This window comes from Callospermophilus lateralis, chromosome 9 (assembly GCF_048772815.1).
Source record: "Callospermophilus lateralis isolate mCalLat2 chromosome 9, mCalLat2.hap1, whole genome shotgun sequence".
Taxonomy (NCBI): Eukaryota; Metazoa; Chordata; class Mammalia; order Rodentia; family Sciuridae; genus Callospermophilus; species Callospermophilus lateralis.
The window spans coordinates 20,718,223-20,733,112 of NC_135313.1; the positions used below are offsets into that span (position 1 = coordinate 20,718,223).

The 14,890-nt window shown below is 43.7% G+C and overlaps 1 protein-coding gene across 1 annotated transcript in view; it reads left to right on the forward strand.

The window, feature by feature from the left end:
* The window catches only part of Mreg (melanoregulin), a 66,330-nt gene that overhangs the window by 11,313 nt on the left and 40,127 nt on the right, over positions 1-14,890 (forward strand). The window contains exon 2 of the mRNA XM_076866013.2: positions 12,825-12,984. Coding sequence (XP_076722128.2) covers positions 12,825-12,984 — 160 coding nt within the window. The remainder of the gene's footprint in view (positions 1-12,824; positions 12,985-14,890) is intronic.

Here is a 14,890-nt window from a genome sequence, read left to right on the forward strand (position 1 = left end):
CCAGCACTTCCTGGAGGACCCAGAGGCAGAGTGGGCCCTGCCTGCTCACTGGCTTCTCCTTGGCTCTGGAAGCAGGTGCACGTGTCAGAACACCGGCTCACGGAGCTCTGCTTCAGCCGTGAGGCCTGGAAGCCCAGGGGGCGGAGCACGTCCCAGATGTGCCAGAAGCCAGATGCTGGGCTTGCTTTCCTCCCCTAGAGGGAGGGCCTGTTTCTGGGGTTGAAGGAAGTCTTGAGCCAAGATGGTGTAGTGCCAAGAAAGCACAACTAAAGTGATTTTAAACTTGGCATTACAGGATGTTTAAGCACTGAATCACGTGGGTAGTAAAAAAAAAAAAAGCCAAAATGCCTGCCCTGGAAACAGTAAAGAAAGGACAGAAGAACGAAGGGAAGAAGGAGGACGGGTAGGAGGAAGAAGGAGGACGGGCAGAAGGGAGGAAGGGAGGAAGAGGGAAAGAATCTAGTCACCTGCTCCTCCCTCACAGCCAGGTGTGGAGGGAGCAAGGTTAGAAGCCAGGGCCCAGTTCTAGAGGGAATCAGACGAGGACTGAGTGGAGAGGGGTGGGCCAGCATCCTCAAGGACTGTTTGCCTGGACGCTGGAGCTTGGATCTCTTTGCTCTTTTCGGCTTCAGTCTCACACCAGTGGTGGCTGGCACGTGGTTCTCGGGAAGAGCCGTGAGGTCACTGGAGCTGCTGGTGTGGGCAGCCAGCCTTGAGCATGGAACTGGTGAGGAGCCCAGTCTCTCTTGGTAAATAACTGTCCTGCTCATTTGCACTTGTAACCATGTCCCCTGGGACAGAATTTAGCATTTCTGATTCTCTCTCCTCCTGACCCTAGACCCTGTTGAAAGAGGACTCCAGAAGGGGTCTCATGCCCTTGGGGGGGGGGAATCAGGGTGAAATCTGAGACTTTCCTCCTCCTTCTGCTTGGGATGTAATATCAGAGCAGCCTCTGAAACGATACATAGTTAATAAAATATTTATCATCAGCAGATGGTGGCCATGGGCAAGCAATGCTGTCACTTCTTTCCGAACCTTTTTGAAATCACTATCGTGGAGGGAGAGAGAGCCAAGCCCAGGATGGCAACCCCCTCCCTCCCTGCTCTGTGTCCTCCCAGGGCTGCTGGGTGCAGACCTCAGGGCCTTTGAAAGAAGCCTGGCTTGTCACTATGAATAAGAAGAAGGTGGCCGAAAGTGGAGTAGAGGAGCCAGCAGGGCAGAGCAGAGGGGGTGGATCTGCAGGACGAGCAGGCTCAGGAGGGTGGCCGGAGCTGGTGGGGCAGCACTGGAGAGGTACCGCTCATGCAGGGCCTCTTCTACACGGTGACTAGGCAGAATCAGAAGCTCCTCAGGGGACACCAGGGGAGCACTGCTTCTACTTAGGGCTGGGCTAGATGGGAGGAGAACCCAGGAGGCCTTTGCCTGTCTGGAGACATGTGCACTCTCAAGAGGCCTGTGTTGACCTTCCTGTAGAGCACCCCACAGCTCCTAGACCAAGGATGGGTGGCTAGTTGAGTGTTCCACGTGGGCTGGAGTCCTCTGTGTGTGTGTGTGTGTGTGTGTGTGTGTGTGTGAGAGAGAGAGAGAGAGAGAGAGAGAGAGAGAGAGAGAGGAGAGACAGCCAGAGGATAAAGATAGCTAGAGAGGAAAGAGCAAAAGAGAGGAGAGAGGAAAGACAGAAACAGCTAGAGAGAGGAGAAAAAGAGATGCAGGGGCTAATTGATTGTGAGAAGGAGGTGCAGGCCAATGAGGCAGCATTGATCACCCCAAAACAGGAAAAGAAATTGTGGCTCCATAAAGCAAAAGGTGACTTGATTATTCCTAGTCAAATGTGATCTTTACTGATTCTTCAAGTGCATGCTGATTTCTAAGCTCCCTCTTTAGGGATGTTTAAAAAGGTGGTAACCTTGAGTTATGACCAGGGTTTCCTTTAGTAGGCTGGGATTCTGGCACAGCTGGTTCCATTCAACAAGTACTTTGTTTTTTAATATTCATTTTTGTAGTTGTAGTTGGACACAATAACTTTATTTTATTTATTTCTATGTGGTGCTGAGGATCAAGCCCAGGGCCTTGCACGTGTGAGGCAAGCGCTCTACCGCTGAGTCATAACCCCAGCCCCTCGACAAGTACTTAAAACAACCACTCTGTGGTAGACCCTGTGGGTGATGTGTGGCACAGAAGCAGTGAACACAGTCCCTCCCTTGACGACCTTATCACCTTGTGTGGAGACCAGGGTTATCGAAATGAACCGAATGTGGGGAAAGCATGAAAGACCAATGACAGGAAACTAGGGTTTCTTGGCCTAAAAGTGTGTTCATTGGAGCCAGACCGGAGCAGGAAGCCGCGACAGCCGCCCAGCCAGACCGGAGCAGGAAGCCGCGACAGCCGCCCAGCCAGACCGGAGCAGGAAGCCGCGACAGCCGCCCAGCCAGACCGGAGCAGGAAGCCGCGACAGCCGCCCAGCCAGACCGGAGCAGGAAGCCGCGACAGCCGCCCAGCCAGACCGGAGCAGGAAGCCGCGACAGCCGCCCAGCCAGACCGGAGCAGGAAGCCGCGACAGCCGCCCAGCCAGACCGGAGCAGGAAGCCGCGACAGCCGCCCAGCCAGACCGGAGCAGGAAGCCGCGACAGCCGCCCAGCCAGACCGGAGCAGGAAGCCGCGACAGCCGCCCAGCCAGACCGGAGCAGGAAGCCGCGACAGCCGCCCAGCCAGACCGGAGCAGGAAGTCCGGTCCCGCCCCGAGCGCTAGTCTCCAGGAAGCCCATCAACCCTTAAAACCCATCAAAGTGGGTGTGGCTACCAGCACAGTTGCGGCTGATCCAGGTACCCGGTTTCCAACTCCCCCACCCTTAGCTGCGATAACTCAAAATATTTCCCACAAGCTTTTGGGGATTGTAGCTATCAACACAAAACAACAACTGTAGAGGCACCTGGTTTCTACCTCAGAGACTAGAGTAGGGAAGATACAGGTGGAAGCTCATTTCCCTTCACACTGGCTATACCCACCACCCTGAATACAGAGGCTCAAACTAGGAATAGACAACGCCACCTACTGGAAGCAAGGAAAACAGTGTTCTGAGAGACTTTTTTTTTTTTTCTCTCTTTCTCTTTTCTTCTCTCTCTTCCACAACTTCAGCATATGTGAAACCAAGAACTGAGCATGAACAACTGAATTACCAAAGTAATATAATATAGAGGAATTGCATATACCCCACCTCCCCCTATTTTTTTTTTCTGTATTTCTATCTTACTTCCCTTTCCCTTCTCTTATTTCTCTTTTCTTCCTTGTTATTTCTTTTCTTTTCTTTTTTTTTTAATTCATATTCTCTCTATACCACTTTCAATCTCCTAACTTTTGCTATCTATACATAGGGTAACTATCTAAATAGGAGGTTGAGTCTATACATTCTTCCATAAATTACCAGTCGAGTGGTTAGAGTTCTCCAAAGGTGCTAAGTTAGTTTAACCTCATTCCCTCACTCCTTTCTCTTTAAGTATAACATCCTTCGTCTGAAATTAAGTTTTCTATATGCCACCAGATATGGTACGCCTTTTATGAAACTAAGGAATATATTCTTAAGTAATAATTAAATCCAATATCTATAGTCTTAGAATCTAACTATAAATGCATTAATAATGAAAACTTGTCCTTAGATAATGTACTGTTGATATTGGGATCTGTTAACATTGTTTTTCTCCGAAAAAGAGGGATATTGGAGCTATTCAAGAACAATACAAATATATAAGGGGAAAAACATTAGCTCAACAGTTTCACAAAGCTAGAAAGAATCATGAGCAGTATGAAAAGACAAGGAAAGAAAGGACCACAAACAATACAGGTCAATTCAACATTAGATGAGGTAATATCTGCAGCTGATGGAATGTCAGACAAAGAGTTCAGGATATACATGCTTCAGATGATCTGGAGTCTCAAGGAAGACATTATTCATCAAATTCAGACAATGAAAAATCACTTTGACAATGAATTACATAAACAAATCCAAGAAGCAAAAGATCAACTCTATAGGGAGATAGAGGATATAAAAAACAAACAAACAGAAATCCTGGAAATGCAGGAAACAATAAACCAAATTAAAAACTCAAATGAGAGTATTACCAGCAGAGTAGAACACTTGGAAGATAGAACTTCAGACAACGAAGACAAAGTTTTTCAACTTGAAAAGAACATAGACAGCTCAGCGAGAATGTTAAGAAATCATGAGCAGAACATCCAAGAATTATGGGATAACATCAAGAAACCAAACCTAAGAGTTATTGGGATACAAGAGGGTACAGAGGTCCAAACCAAGGGAATGAGTAATCTATTCAATGAAATAATACTAGAAAACTTACCAGACTTAAAGAATGAAAAAGAAATCCAAATACTAGAAGCCTATAGGACACCGAATATACAAAATCATAAGAGATCCACACCAAGACACATAATAATGAAGATGCCCAACATACAGAATAAAGAGAGAATCTTAAAAGCCACAAGAGAGAGGAAGCAGATTACATTTAGGGGTAAACCAATCAGGATAACAGCTGATCTTTCAACACAGACTCTGAAAGCTAGAAGATCCTGGAACAACATATTTCAAACGCTGAAAGAAAAAGGGTTCCAACCAAGAATCATGTATCCAGCGAAATTAAGCTTCAGGATTGAAGATGAAATAAAAATCTTCCACGATAAGCAAAAGTTAAAAGAATTTGCAGCTAGAAAACCAGCTCTTCAAAACATCCTTGGCAAAACATTACAGGAAGAGGAAATGAAAAATAACAATGAAAACCAACAATGGGAGGTAGTACAATAAAGGAAAAACTAAGCATAGAGGAAAAACTAATCATGTTAAGTATCATACATAACCAAATATGGCTGGAAATACAAACCATATCTCAATAGTAACCCTAAATGTTAATGGCTTAAATGCACCAATCAAAAGACATAGGCTAGTAGAATGGATTAAAAAAAAAGATCCAACAATATGCTGCCTACAGGAGACTCATCTGATAGGAAAAGACATACACAGACTGAAGGTGAAAGGTTGGGAAAAATCATATCACTCATACGGACCCCGGAAGCAGGCAGGGGTGTCCATACTTGTATCAAATAAAACAGACTTCAAGCCAAAGTTAATCAAAAGGGATAAACAAGGACAATACATACTGCTCAAGGGAACCATACACCAACAAGACTTGACGATCATTAATATATATGCCCCAAACAATGGTGCAGCTACGTTCATCAAACAAACTCTTCTCAAGTTCAAGAGTCTAATAGACCACAACACAATAATCATGGGAGATTTTAATACACCTCTCTCACCAATGGACAGATCTTCCAAACAAAAATTGAATAAAGAAACCATAGAGCTCAATAATACAATAAATAACTTAGACTTAATTGATATATACAGAATATACCACCCAACATCAAGCGGATACACTTTCTTCTCAGCAGCACATGGATCCTTCTCAAAAATAGACCATATATTATGTCACAGGGCAAAGCTTAGCAATTACAAAGGAGTTGAGATACTACCATGCATTTTATCTGATCATAATGGAATGAAATTGGAAATCAATAATAAAATGAGAAAGGAAAAACCCTACATCACATGGAGATTAAACAATATGCTACTGAATGAACAAAGGGTTACAGAAGACATCAAAGAGGAAATTAAAAAATTCTTAGAGGTAAACGAAAACTCAGAAACAACATATCGAAATCTTTGGGACACTATGAAAGCAGTACTAAGAGGAAAATTCATTTCATGGAGTTCATTCCTTAAAAGAAGGAAAAGCCAACAAATAAATGACCTCATACTACACCTCAAAGCCTTAGAAAAAGAAGAACAAATCAGCAGCAAATACAGTAGAAGGCAAGAAATAATTAAAATTAGAGCAGAAATCAATGAAATTGAAACAAAAGAAACAATCGAAAAAATTGACAAAACTAAAAGTTGGTTCTTTGAAAAAATAAATAAGATTGATAGACCACTAGCCACACTAACAAAGAGAAGAAGAGAGAGAACCCAAATTACTAGCTTACGGGATGAAAAAGGCAACATCACAACAGACAATTCAGAAATACAGACGATAATTAGAAATTATTTTGAAACCCTATACTCTAATAAAATAGAAGATAGTGAAGGCATAGATAAATTCCTTGAGACATATGAACTACCCAGATTGAATCAGGAAGATATAAACAACCTAAACAGATCAATATCAAGGGAGGAAATAGAAGAAGCCATCAAAAGACTACCAACCAAGAAAAGCCCAGGACCGGATGGATATACAGCAGAGTTTTACAAAACATTTAAAGAGGAACTAATACCAATACTCCATAATCTATTTCAGGAGATAGAAAAAGAGGGAGAACTCCCAAATTCATTCTATGAGGCCAATATCACCCTGATTCCCAAACCAGAGAAGGACACCTCAAAGAAAGAAAACTACAGACCAATATCCCTAATGAATTTAGATGCAAAAATCCTCAATAAAATTCTGGCAAATTGTATACAAAAACATATCAAAAAGATTGTGCACCATGATCAAGTAGGATTCATCCCTGGGATGCAAGGCTGGTTCAATATACGGAAATCAATAAACGTTATTCACCACATCAATAGACTTAAAGATAAGAACCATATGATCATCTCGGTGGACGCAGAAAAAGCATTCGACAAAGTACAGCATCCCTTTATGTTCAAAACATTAGAAAAACTAGGGATAACAGGAACTTACCTCAAAATTATAAAAGCTATATATGCTAAGCCTCAGGCTAGCATCATTCTAAATGGAAAAAAACTGAAGGCATTCCCTCTAAAATCTGGAACAAGACAGGGATGCCCTCTCTCACCACTTCTATTCAATATAGTTCTCGAAACACTGGCCAGAGCAATTAGACAGACGAAAGAAATTAAAGGCATAAAAATAGGAAAAGAAGAACTTAAATTATCACTATTTGCAGATGATATGATCCTATACCTAGAAGACACAAAAGGGTCTAAAAGAAACTACTAGAGCTAATAAATGAATTCAGCAAAGTGGCTGGATATAAAATCAACACGCATAAATCAAAGGCATTCCTGTATATCAGCGACAAATCTTCTGAACTGGAAATGAGGACATCTACCCCATTCACAATATCCTCAAAAAAAATAAAATACTTGGGAATCAACCTAACAAAAGAGGTGAAAGATTTATACAATGAAAACTACAGAACCCTAAAGAGAGAAATAGAAGAAGATCTCAGAAGATGGAAAAATATACCCTGTTCATGGATAGGCAGAACTAACATCATCAAAATGGCAATATTACCAAAAGTTCTCTATAGGTTCAATGCAATGCCAATCAAAATCCCAACGGCATTTCTTGTAGAAATAGATAAAGCAATCATGAAATTCATATGGAAAAATAAAAGACCTAGAATAGCAAAAGCAATTCTAAGCAGGAAGTGTGAATCAGGAGGTGTAGCGATACCAGATTTCAAACTGTACTACAAAGCAATAGTAACAAAAACAGCATGGTACTGGTACCAAAACAGGCGGGTGGACCAATGGTATAGAATAGAGGACACAGAAACCAATCCACAAAATTACAACTATCTTATATTCGATAAAGGGGCTAAAAGCATGCAATGGAGGAAGGATAGCATCTTCAACAAATGGTGCTGGGAAAACTGGAAATCCATATGCAATAAAATGAAACTGAATCCCCTCCTCTCGCCATGCACAAAAGTTAACTCAAAATGGATCAAGGACCTTGATATCAAATCAGAGACTATGCGTCTGATAGATGAAAAGGTTGGCTCCGATCTACATATTGTGGGGTCGGGCTCCAAATTCCTTAATAGGACACCCATAGCACAAGAGTTAAAAACAAGAATCAACAAATGGGACTTACTTAAACTAAAAAGTTTTTTCTCAGCAAGAGAAACAATAAGAGAGGTAAATAGGGAGCCTACATCATGGGAACAAATTTTTACTCCTCACACTTCAGATAGAGCCCTAATATCCAGAGTATACAAAGAACTCAAAAAATTAAACAATAAGAAAACAAATAACCCAATCAACAAATGGGCCAAAGACCTGAACAGACACTTCTCAGAGGAGGACATACAATCAATCAACAAGTACATGAAAAAATGCTCACCATCTCTAGCAGTCAGAGAAATGCAAATCAAAACCACCCTAAGATACCATCTCACTCCAGTAAGATTGGCAGCCATTATGAAGTCGAACAATAACAAGTGCTGGCGAGGATGTGGGGAAAAGGGTACTCTTATACATTGCTGGTGGGACTGCAAAATGGTGAGGCCAATATGGAAAGCAGTATGGAGATTCCGGGGAAAGCTGGGAATGGAACCACCATTTGACCCAGCTATTGCCCTTCTCGGACTATTCCCTGAAGACCTCAAAAGAGCGTACTACAGGGATACTGCCACATCGATGTTCATAGCAGCACAATTCACAATAGCTAGACTGTGGAACCAACCCCGATGCCCCTCAATAGATGAATGGATAAAAAAAATGTGGCATTTATACACAATGGAGTACTACGCAGCACTAAGAAATGACAAAATCATGGAATTTGCAGGGAAATGGATGGCACTAGAGCAGATTATGCTAAGTGAAGCTAGCCAATCCCTAAAAAACAAATGCCAAATGTCTTCTTTGATATAATGAGAGCAACCAAGAACAGAGCAGGGAGGAAGAGCAGGAGGAAAAGATTAACATTAAGCAGAGTCATGAAGTGGGAGGGAAAGGGAGAGAAAAGGGAAATTGCTTGGAAATGGAAGGAGACCCTCATTGTTATACAAAATTACATATAAGAGTTTGTGAGGGGAATGGGAAAAAAATAAGGAGAGAAATGAATTACAGTAGATGGGGTAGAGAGGGAAGATGGGAGGGGAGGGGAGGGGGGATAGTAGAGGATAGGAAAGGTAGCAGAATACAACAGTTACTATTATGGTATTATGTAAAAATGTGGATGTGTAACCGATGTGATTCTGAAATCTTTGTAATGTTTTGAATAACCAATAAAAAAAAAAAATAAAAAAAAATAAAATAAAATAACACTAAAAAAAAAAAAAAAAAAAAAAAAAAAGTGTGTTCATTGATGTGGGTGCAGCCTGGGGTGGGAGCTACCCACCAGGCCTTCATGACTTGAGATCGATGCTGCCCTGGGAGACACCCCTGGGGAATTTGCTGGATTGTACCCAGAGCATCCACACATGGGGTTGTTATCAAAGCTGCTTCCTTGTGGGTGCATCCCAGTCACAGCCTTTTGGAGGTGGTGTGTGACACCTGGTTGCTAGGTGACCCCCTTTGGGGACCTCATTCAGGGAGGACTGTCACCTGCCCCTGGAGAAGTCAAGCAACTGGGGATAATTCTCCCCCCTCCACCGCCCCCCCCCCCAGGATGGTTGCATGACAAGGGGGGTGGATTGTGGGGCCCCCGCGCTGGTGCTGAAGGGGTAATGCCATGTGGTATATCATCTGCTGCAAGAGTTGGTTAGGCAAAAGGAATTGGATCCTTGTCCTCTGTGGTGCTGCCACCCCTTCTGTCTGCCTGCTCTTTGAACCCTCTCTGCCCCAGCCGTCTGTCGTCTTCTGCTCTCTGCATTCTCTCCAGACACCCCTTCCCTTCTCGTCTTTCCTCATTCCCACCAGTCCTCTGATTCTGTGGCTTCTGTGGTGACCACAGGTAGGCCTGCGTCCAGCCTCCTTCTGCACGCCGATCTCGACAGGGTCAGCCTTGGCTTCCGCCCACGAGTCCCAGCTGAAGGCATCATCTCACAGTCACCTTTGACCCCTTTCTGCTGTCACCTATGAGCTGCTCCTGAGGGCTGCAGTCTCTCATTTCCCCTCTCTCTGCATTCATTTGCATCTCAGCCTCTGTTTCAAAACGTTTCAAATCATATATTTATTTATTTAGCAATAAAATACCACCTTTCTTACACCTCAAAGAATCTTCCTTGTAATGAAGAAGATACAGAGAGAGTGGCCACTCTGGTTGTGGTTGGCTTGTGGCCTTCTTTCTGTCTCTGCCCAGCTTTTCCTGTACTCTTGCCCTCTGGTGACCCCGAGGGACCCCACCCACACGAAGACCTCAGCCACCTACCATCCTGTGACAGTCGACTGTGACAGCCTCTTCAGCCATTTCCTTATTCCTGCTTCATCCAAAGTGATTATATCTGAGACCCAAAGAGGCTCAACATTCCTTTGATAACTTGTCACAGTTCACAGAACAAAGCCTGGACTAGCACTATCTTCAGTCTGACCCCAGTCACCTCTTTGTCTTCACATCGTTTTCTTGGCTCCATGCACCACTGCAGTGGTCCTGTGGATCGCTGGATCCCCCGACCTGTGAAGCCTCTGCACATTGTTTCTGCTTGAGCTCTTCCTTCTGCTGGAGATGCCATTGCCCTTGCTTCTGTGGATCTGGCCGCACGGTTGCCTTCATAAACACCTTTCTTGGGTTTCCCTCTCATCTCATGCAATTGGTCACTTCTTCCTCTCTGCTCCTGTGACATCCCATGCACACTTTTTAAAAGTTGCAGTTATCTCATTGTTTTATATTCATGTTAAGGGCAGAGACAGTGTCCTATTTACTTTCGAGTCCCAAAGCCCCCAGCCCAGTACCCAGGACCTAGCAGTATCTGTTCTTTGTTTTTGAATACACAAATAACTGAGCAAATGAGCTCAACATGCTCGTTAAAGCCCATATGTACAGAGCACCAAGCCATCCTTTGCCTCCCCTTGCATTGGCTCATCATTCTTAAGAGCTCAGCTCTGTGTTTGTCTGTAGGCCACCTGTCAGCCTAAGTAAGAAGGGAGCAGTCTGAGAACACTGTGGTTGAACTGGGCCTGACTCCTCATAAACTGCTTCTTTCCCCATAATGCTGATTACCCTGTCCAGTCTCAGACCCTAAACTTCTGATCTATAGCCAGAGGGATTTCAGGAGCTCCCTGTGGCACCCAGGCCCTAAGCGCTGTGCTAGTTCAGGGTCAAGGCTTCCTGCTGGCCTTGGCTCCAACATCCTGCCTCCCGTCTTTTGCTTCACTTTTCCCCTGTGGGGCCTGGTTGTCTTTCCCAACTCCGGGGCCTTGGTGGCATCCTAATCTGCACCCATCACTCTAGCACTGGAGCTGCTCTCTTGCTGGGCGGTTCTTGCTGCTGAGCCCCAGTCTGGTGATTGGTGCTTCTTCCTATGGAGAGATTTTCTTCTTGCTAACTCCTGAGCATATCACGTCGTATTTACGGACATCTTAACTTTAACCTTCATCCCACATGCCATCTGCTTATCTGGATGTCTCCGGTCTTCGTTTGCCATTCCTGCATGTCACCCCTGCAGGTGTGCATGCCAGTCCCTGGCCATGGGACATTCTAGGTCTGCCTCAGAGCATGGAGTCAACACATCCTCCGGGGAAATAAACCGGCCATTGACTCCTCACCAGCCCTCCACGCTGGAGTTCATCTCCAAGTCCCTTTAATCCACCTTGCACAGTCCCAAATAGTGCCCATTCAACATCGTTCAAATCCTGGTACCTGGCTTTTCTCACCCGAGTTACGTCAAATGCATCTTAACATATTTGCCAAGTCCTCTCCTGAGGCCTTGGAAGCATTCGCCACACTTTACCTGGAAAGATCTTTTAAAGATGTAGTACTGTTTAATTACATCTCGGTCCTGCTTAAACCTCTTCCAGGGCTTAGGAATAAAGATCAAAATGGGAGAATGTTGGAAACGTGGCCTTCACAGCCATGTCTTCCTGGCTCCTGCCCAGCTTCCTGTTCAGGCTTTGGCCATTGTCCCCTTTCTTTTAACACAGGCCCCGGGTTTCCTCCCACCCTAGATCTTTGAACATGTTGGTACCTTTGCTGTACCTCTCTTCTTCACAGTGCCTGCCTGATGCCCACCTCCCCCAGAATCTTCTGTGAGCTTCTCACCTGTGTGCTCATGGCTCCCTGAATAGCCCCAAGCACTTATCACAGTTTTTAATTACACAGTTGTAATAATCTATTAATGTGTTTTCCAGGCTTGACTCTAGTGAGGCCTAAGGACAGGAGACTTGTCTGTTTGCTCACAATTTTATTCAGCCCAGTGATTAACCTGTATTCAGTGTGTCATGCATATTATTAGTTGAAGTGAATGACCCCAGTGGGACCCTGCCTGTCCTGTCCCACAGAAGTTAACTGGGGCTGTGCATGGCATGCCCTAGATATGATGCTGTATCGCTAATCTTAAACACACATGCCACCTTATAAGAGAAAAAAATCGTGAAACAAATGTACCAAACGGGACTATTGAAATTCCTAGTCCGCACTTTGCATTGTTTGAAGTATTTAGATGCACATTCTCATTGTGTACTATTCTCAGGGTAAGGATTTTGATAGTTATGATATATAACTTGTGCTCTAGGTTTACTACACTTCCTTGGATTCAGAACCAGAAGAAAGTTCATCTCTTAATGTTAATTGCTTTCTTGTTTTCCTTTTATGCTACTGGGGATGAACCCTAGATTCTCGCTCGCATATAGTAGACAAGCACTCTGTCACTGAGCTATATACACCCAGCCCCATTTCTGCTCTTTTTAAAGTGATTTTTTTGTTGTTGTTATTCTTTTGACTATTGGATTGTGTTGTGCTTAATTAGTAAAGCTAAATTAGACATTTTGTTATACATTTATATATTACACTCTATTTTATATAATATGTATTTTTATTTGTACTGTATGTTACATACATGTGATATATACTATATTTTATATGCATAAAACAAAATTTATATCTCCTCTCTTTTTTTTATACCACAGTGGTAATAGTCCATATTCCTCATTTGGAGCAACTCTGGCAAGGGATGACGAAAAGAATTTGTGGAGTCTGCCTCATGATGTGTCCCATACAGAGGCAGATGACGACAGAATCCTGTACAATTTGATAGTCATTCGTAATCAGCAGGCCAAAGACTCAGAGGTAAGCACCTTTTGACATCTCATAAACTGTGTGCAGATGATACCAGACAACGAAAAATAGCAAATTACAAGAAGACCCATTTGAAATAAAGAATGAAGGACAGGTTGAGGGTTTTTGTTTTGTTTTGTGAGATCATGTCTTGCTATGCTGCCCTGGCTGGTCTCAAATGCCTAGTCCTAAATGATCCTCCTGCCTCAACCTCCCAGGTAGATAGGACTACAGGTGCACACCACCAAGCTCTGCTTACTGATGAGCTATTTGAAATGAAGGGCAGGTATTTAGCGGCATATGTTATCACTAGTTGCTAATTATAGCTAGTCTTGATAGACCTGCTTGATACCACAGATAAGACTCTTTTCTAATTATTACCTTAACGGAACAAATTACACGCAGGGAAGTGCTGCTTAAGAGCAGGGAGATGGATGGTCTTAAATAACTCCAGTAGTCCATCTCTAATCTTTCCAGTTGTTTAATAAGGTAGGTGATTGAAATTTGAAGGATGCTTTGCATTATCACTAGTTCTGAATTAGTGGGGCCTGAATGAATGTTTTTTTTTTTTTTCCTTTTTCTGTTGAAAGCTTCTTAAATTGTTCATGTTTATTTGACAGCAATAGTTGTGCCATATTTAGGATGGTTTTTGTGGTGGGGCTTGAAACCACCCTTGACGATGCTGAATCACAGTTATTGAGTGATAGGGCATTCAATGGGAGGGACTCTAAGTTAAAATAGCAAGGCAGTTGGGGTATTGTTCTCTTTTCTTTCAAAAGTAGCATTTGAGGATTATGTAAAATATTATATAAACATTTTCAAGTAATGCAACCTGTTTTCTGACTAAGCTCTGAGTAGACGTCTGAGTTAAGTGCATGCTACGTGTTACTTTGTATCCCACAGCGATTGAGAACAACAGGGCCAGTTAGCACCCTGGCTCTGGCTTTGAAGAAAAGCTAGTGGTGTATACTGTGTAGTGGGAGTCTTCTGTTCCTTACTTGTTTTTTTTCCCCTCTAATTATTGCTATTTTATTGCTCAAAAGATTTAGTTTAGCAGTAGGTCATGACTTTTGGAAGTGCCAGGTGTTTGTTCCTTGTATTCTGGTGCATGTTGGATGCCTTTAGGGGTCAGCGGTGGGGTGAGGGAAAGCTGACGGCTGCCTCTGGTTCTGAAGGGCTGGGGAAGGGTGGGCTGGAGAGCCCTGCAGGGGCTGTTGACATGTAGTATCCCACTAGTGGCCGGGCACCGTGCTGTTTCTGGCTTCCCATTCCCAGCAGATTCTCTTCTTGCCTAGTAACACTGAAAGCAGGTCACAGAGGCTGCTGCTGCCAAGAACTGCCTGCGCTGGCTGCTGTTCCTGAGCCTGTGAAGGGAACACGTGGCCTTGTTTCCCTTTAATGGGAAGAAGAATCCTACCCTCCTGTTTTTTGGGAGGGGTTTTGCTAGTGAGTAGGGAACCGGTTCTTTTATCTTCCTCTTCTCTGATCCTACCTAAAGTAGTAAGGGCATAAGGGAAATAGTGTATAACACCCCCCCCCCCCCCACACACACACACACACTTCCATGCAAATGTGAAGCTGAAGCCGGGCAGCTCTCTGCTCTCCCTGGAGGAGTGCCTGCCCCTCTGCCTGATTGGTGTCCACTTTTGAAAAGATAGAAGAGGAGACCCCAGGAACCACAGAGGGCTCTCAGTAAGCACAGACTCCAGAGTGGCCGTTGTGTGTTTTCCGTGCTGGCCCTGGTGCCTGGTGTGAAGGGTCATCCAGGAGGCCTTCTTTCCTTCTTGCTGAAGAAATGGAGTCAAGCTTGACTGGAGAGGGACTCTGTTACCAAGATAAGCACTCAAGTAACATGAAGATGTGGTGATAATCACACATCATATGATTTGAGGTATCCCTGTTCAGAATGCTTCTGTTT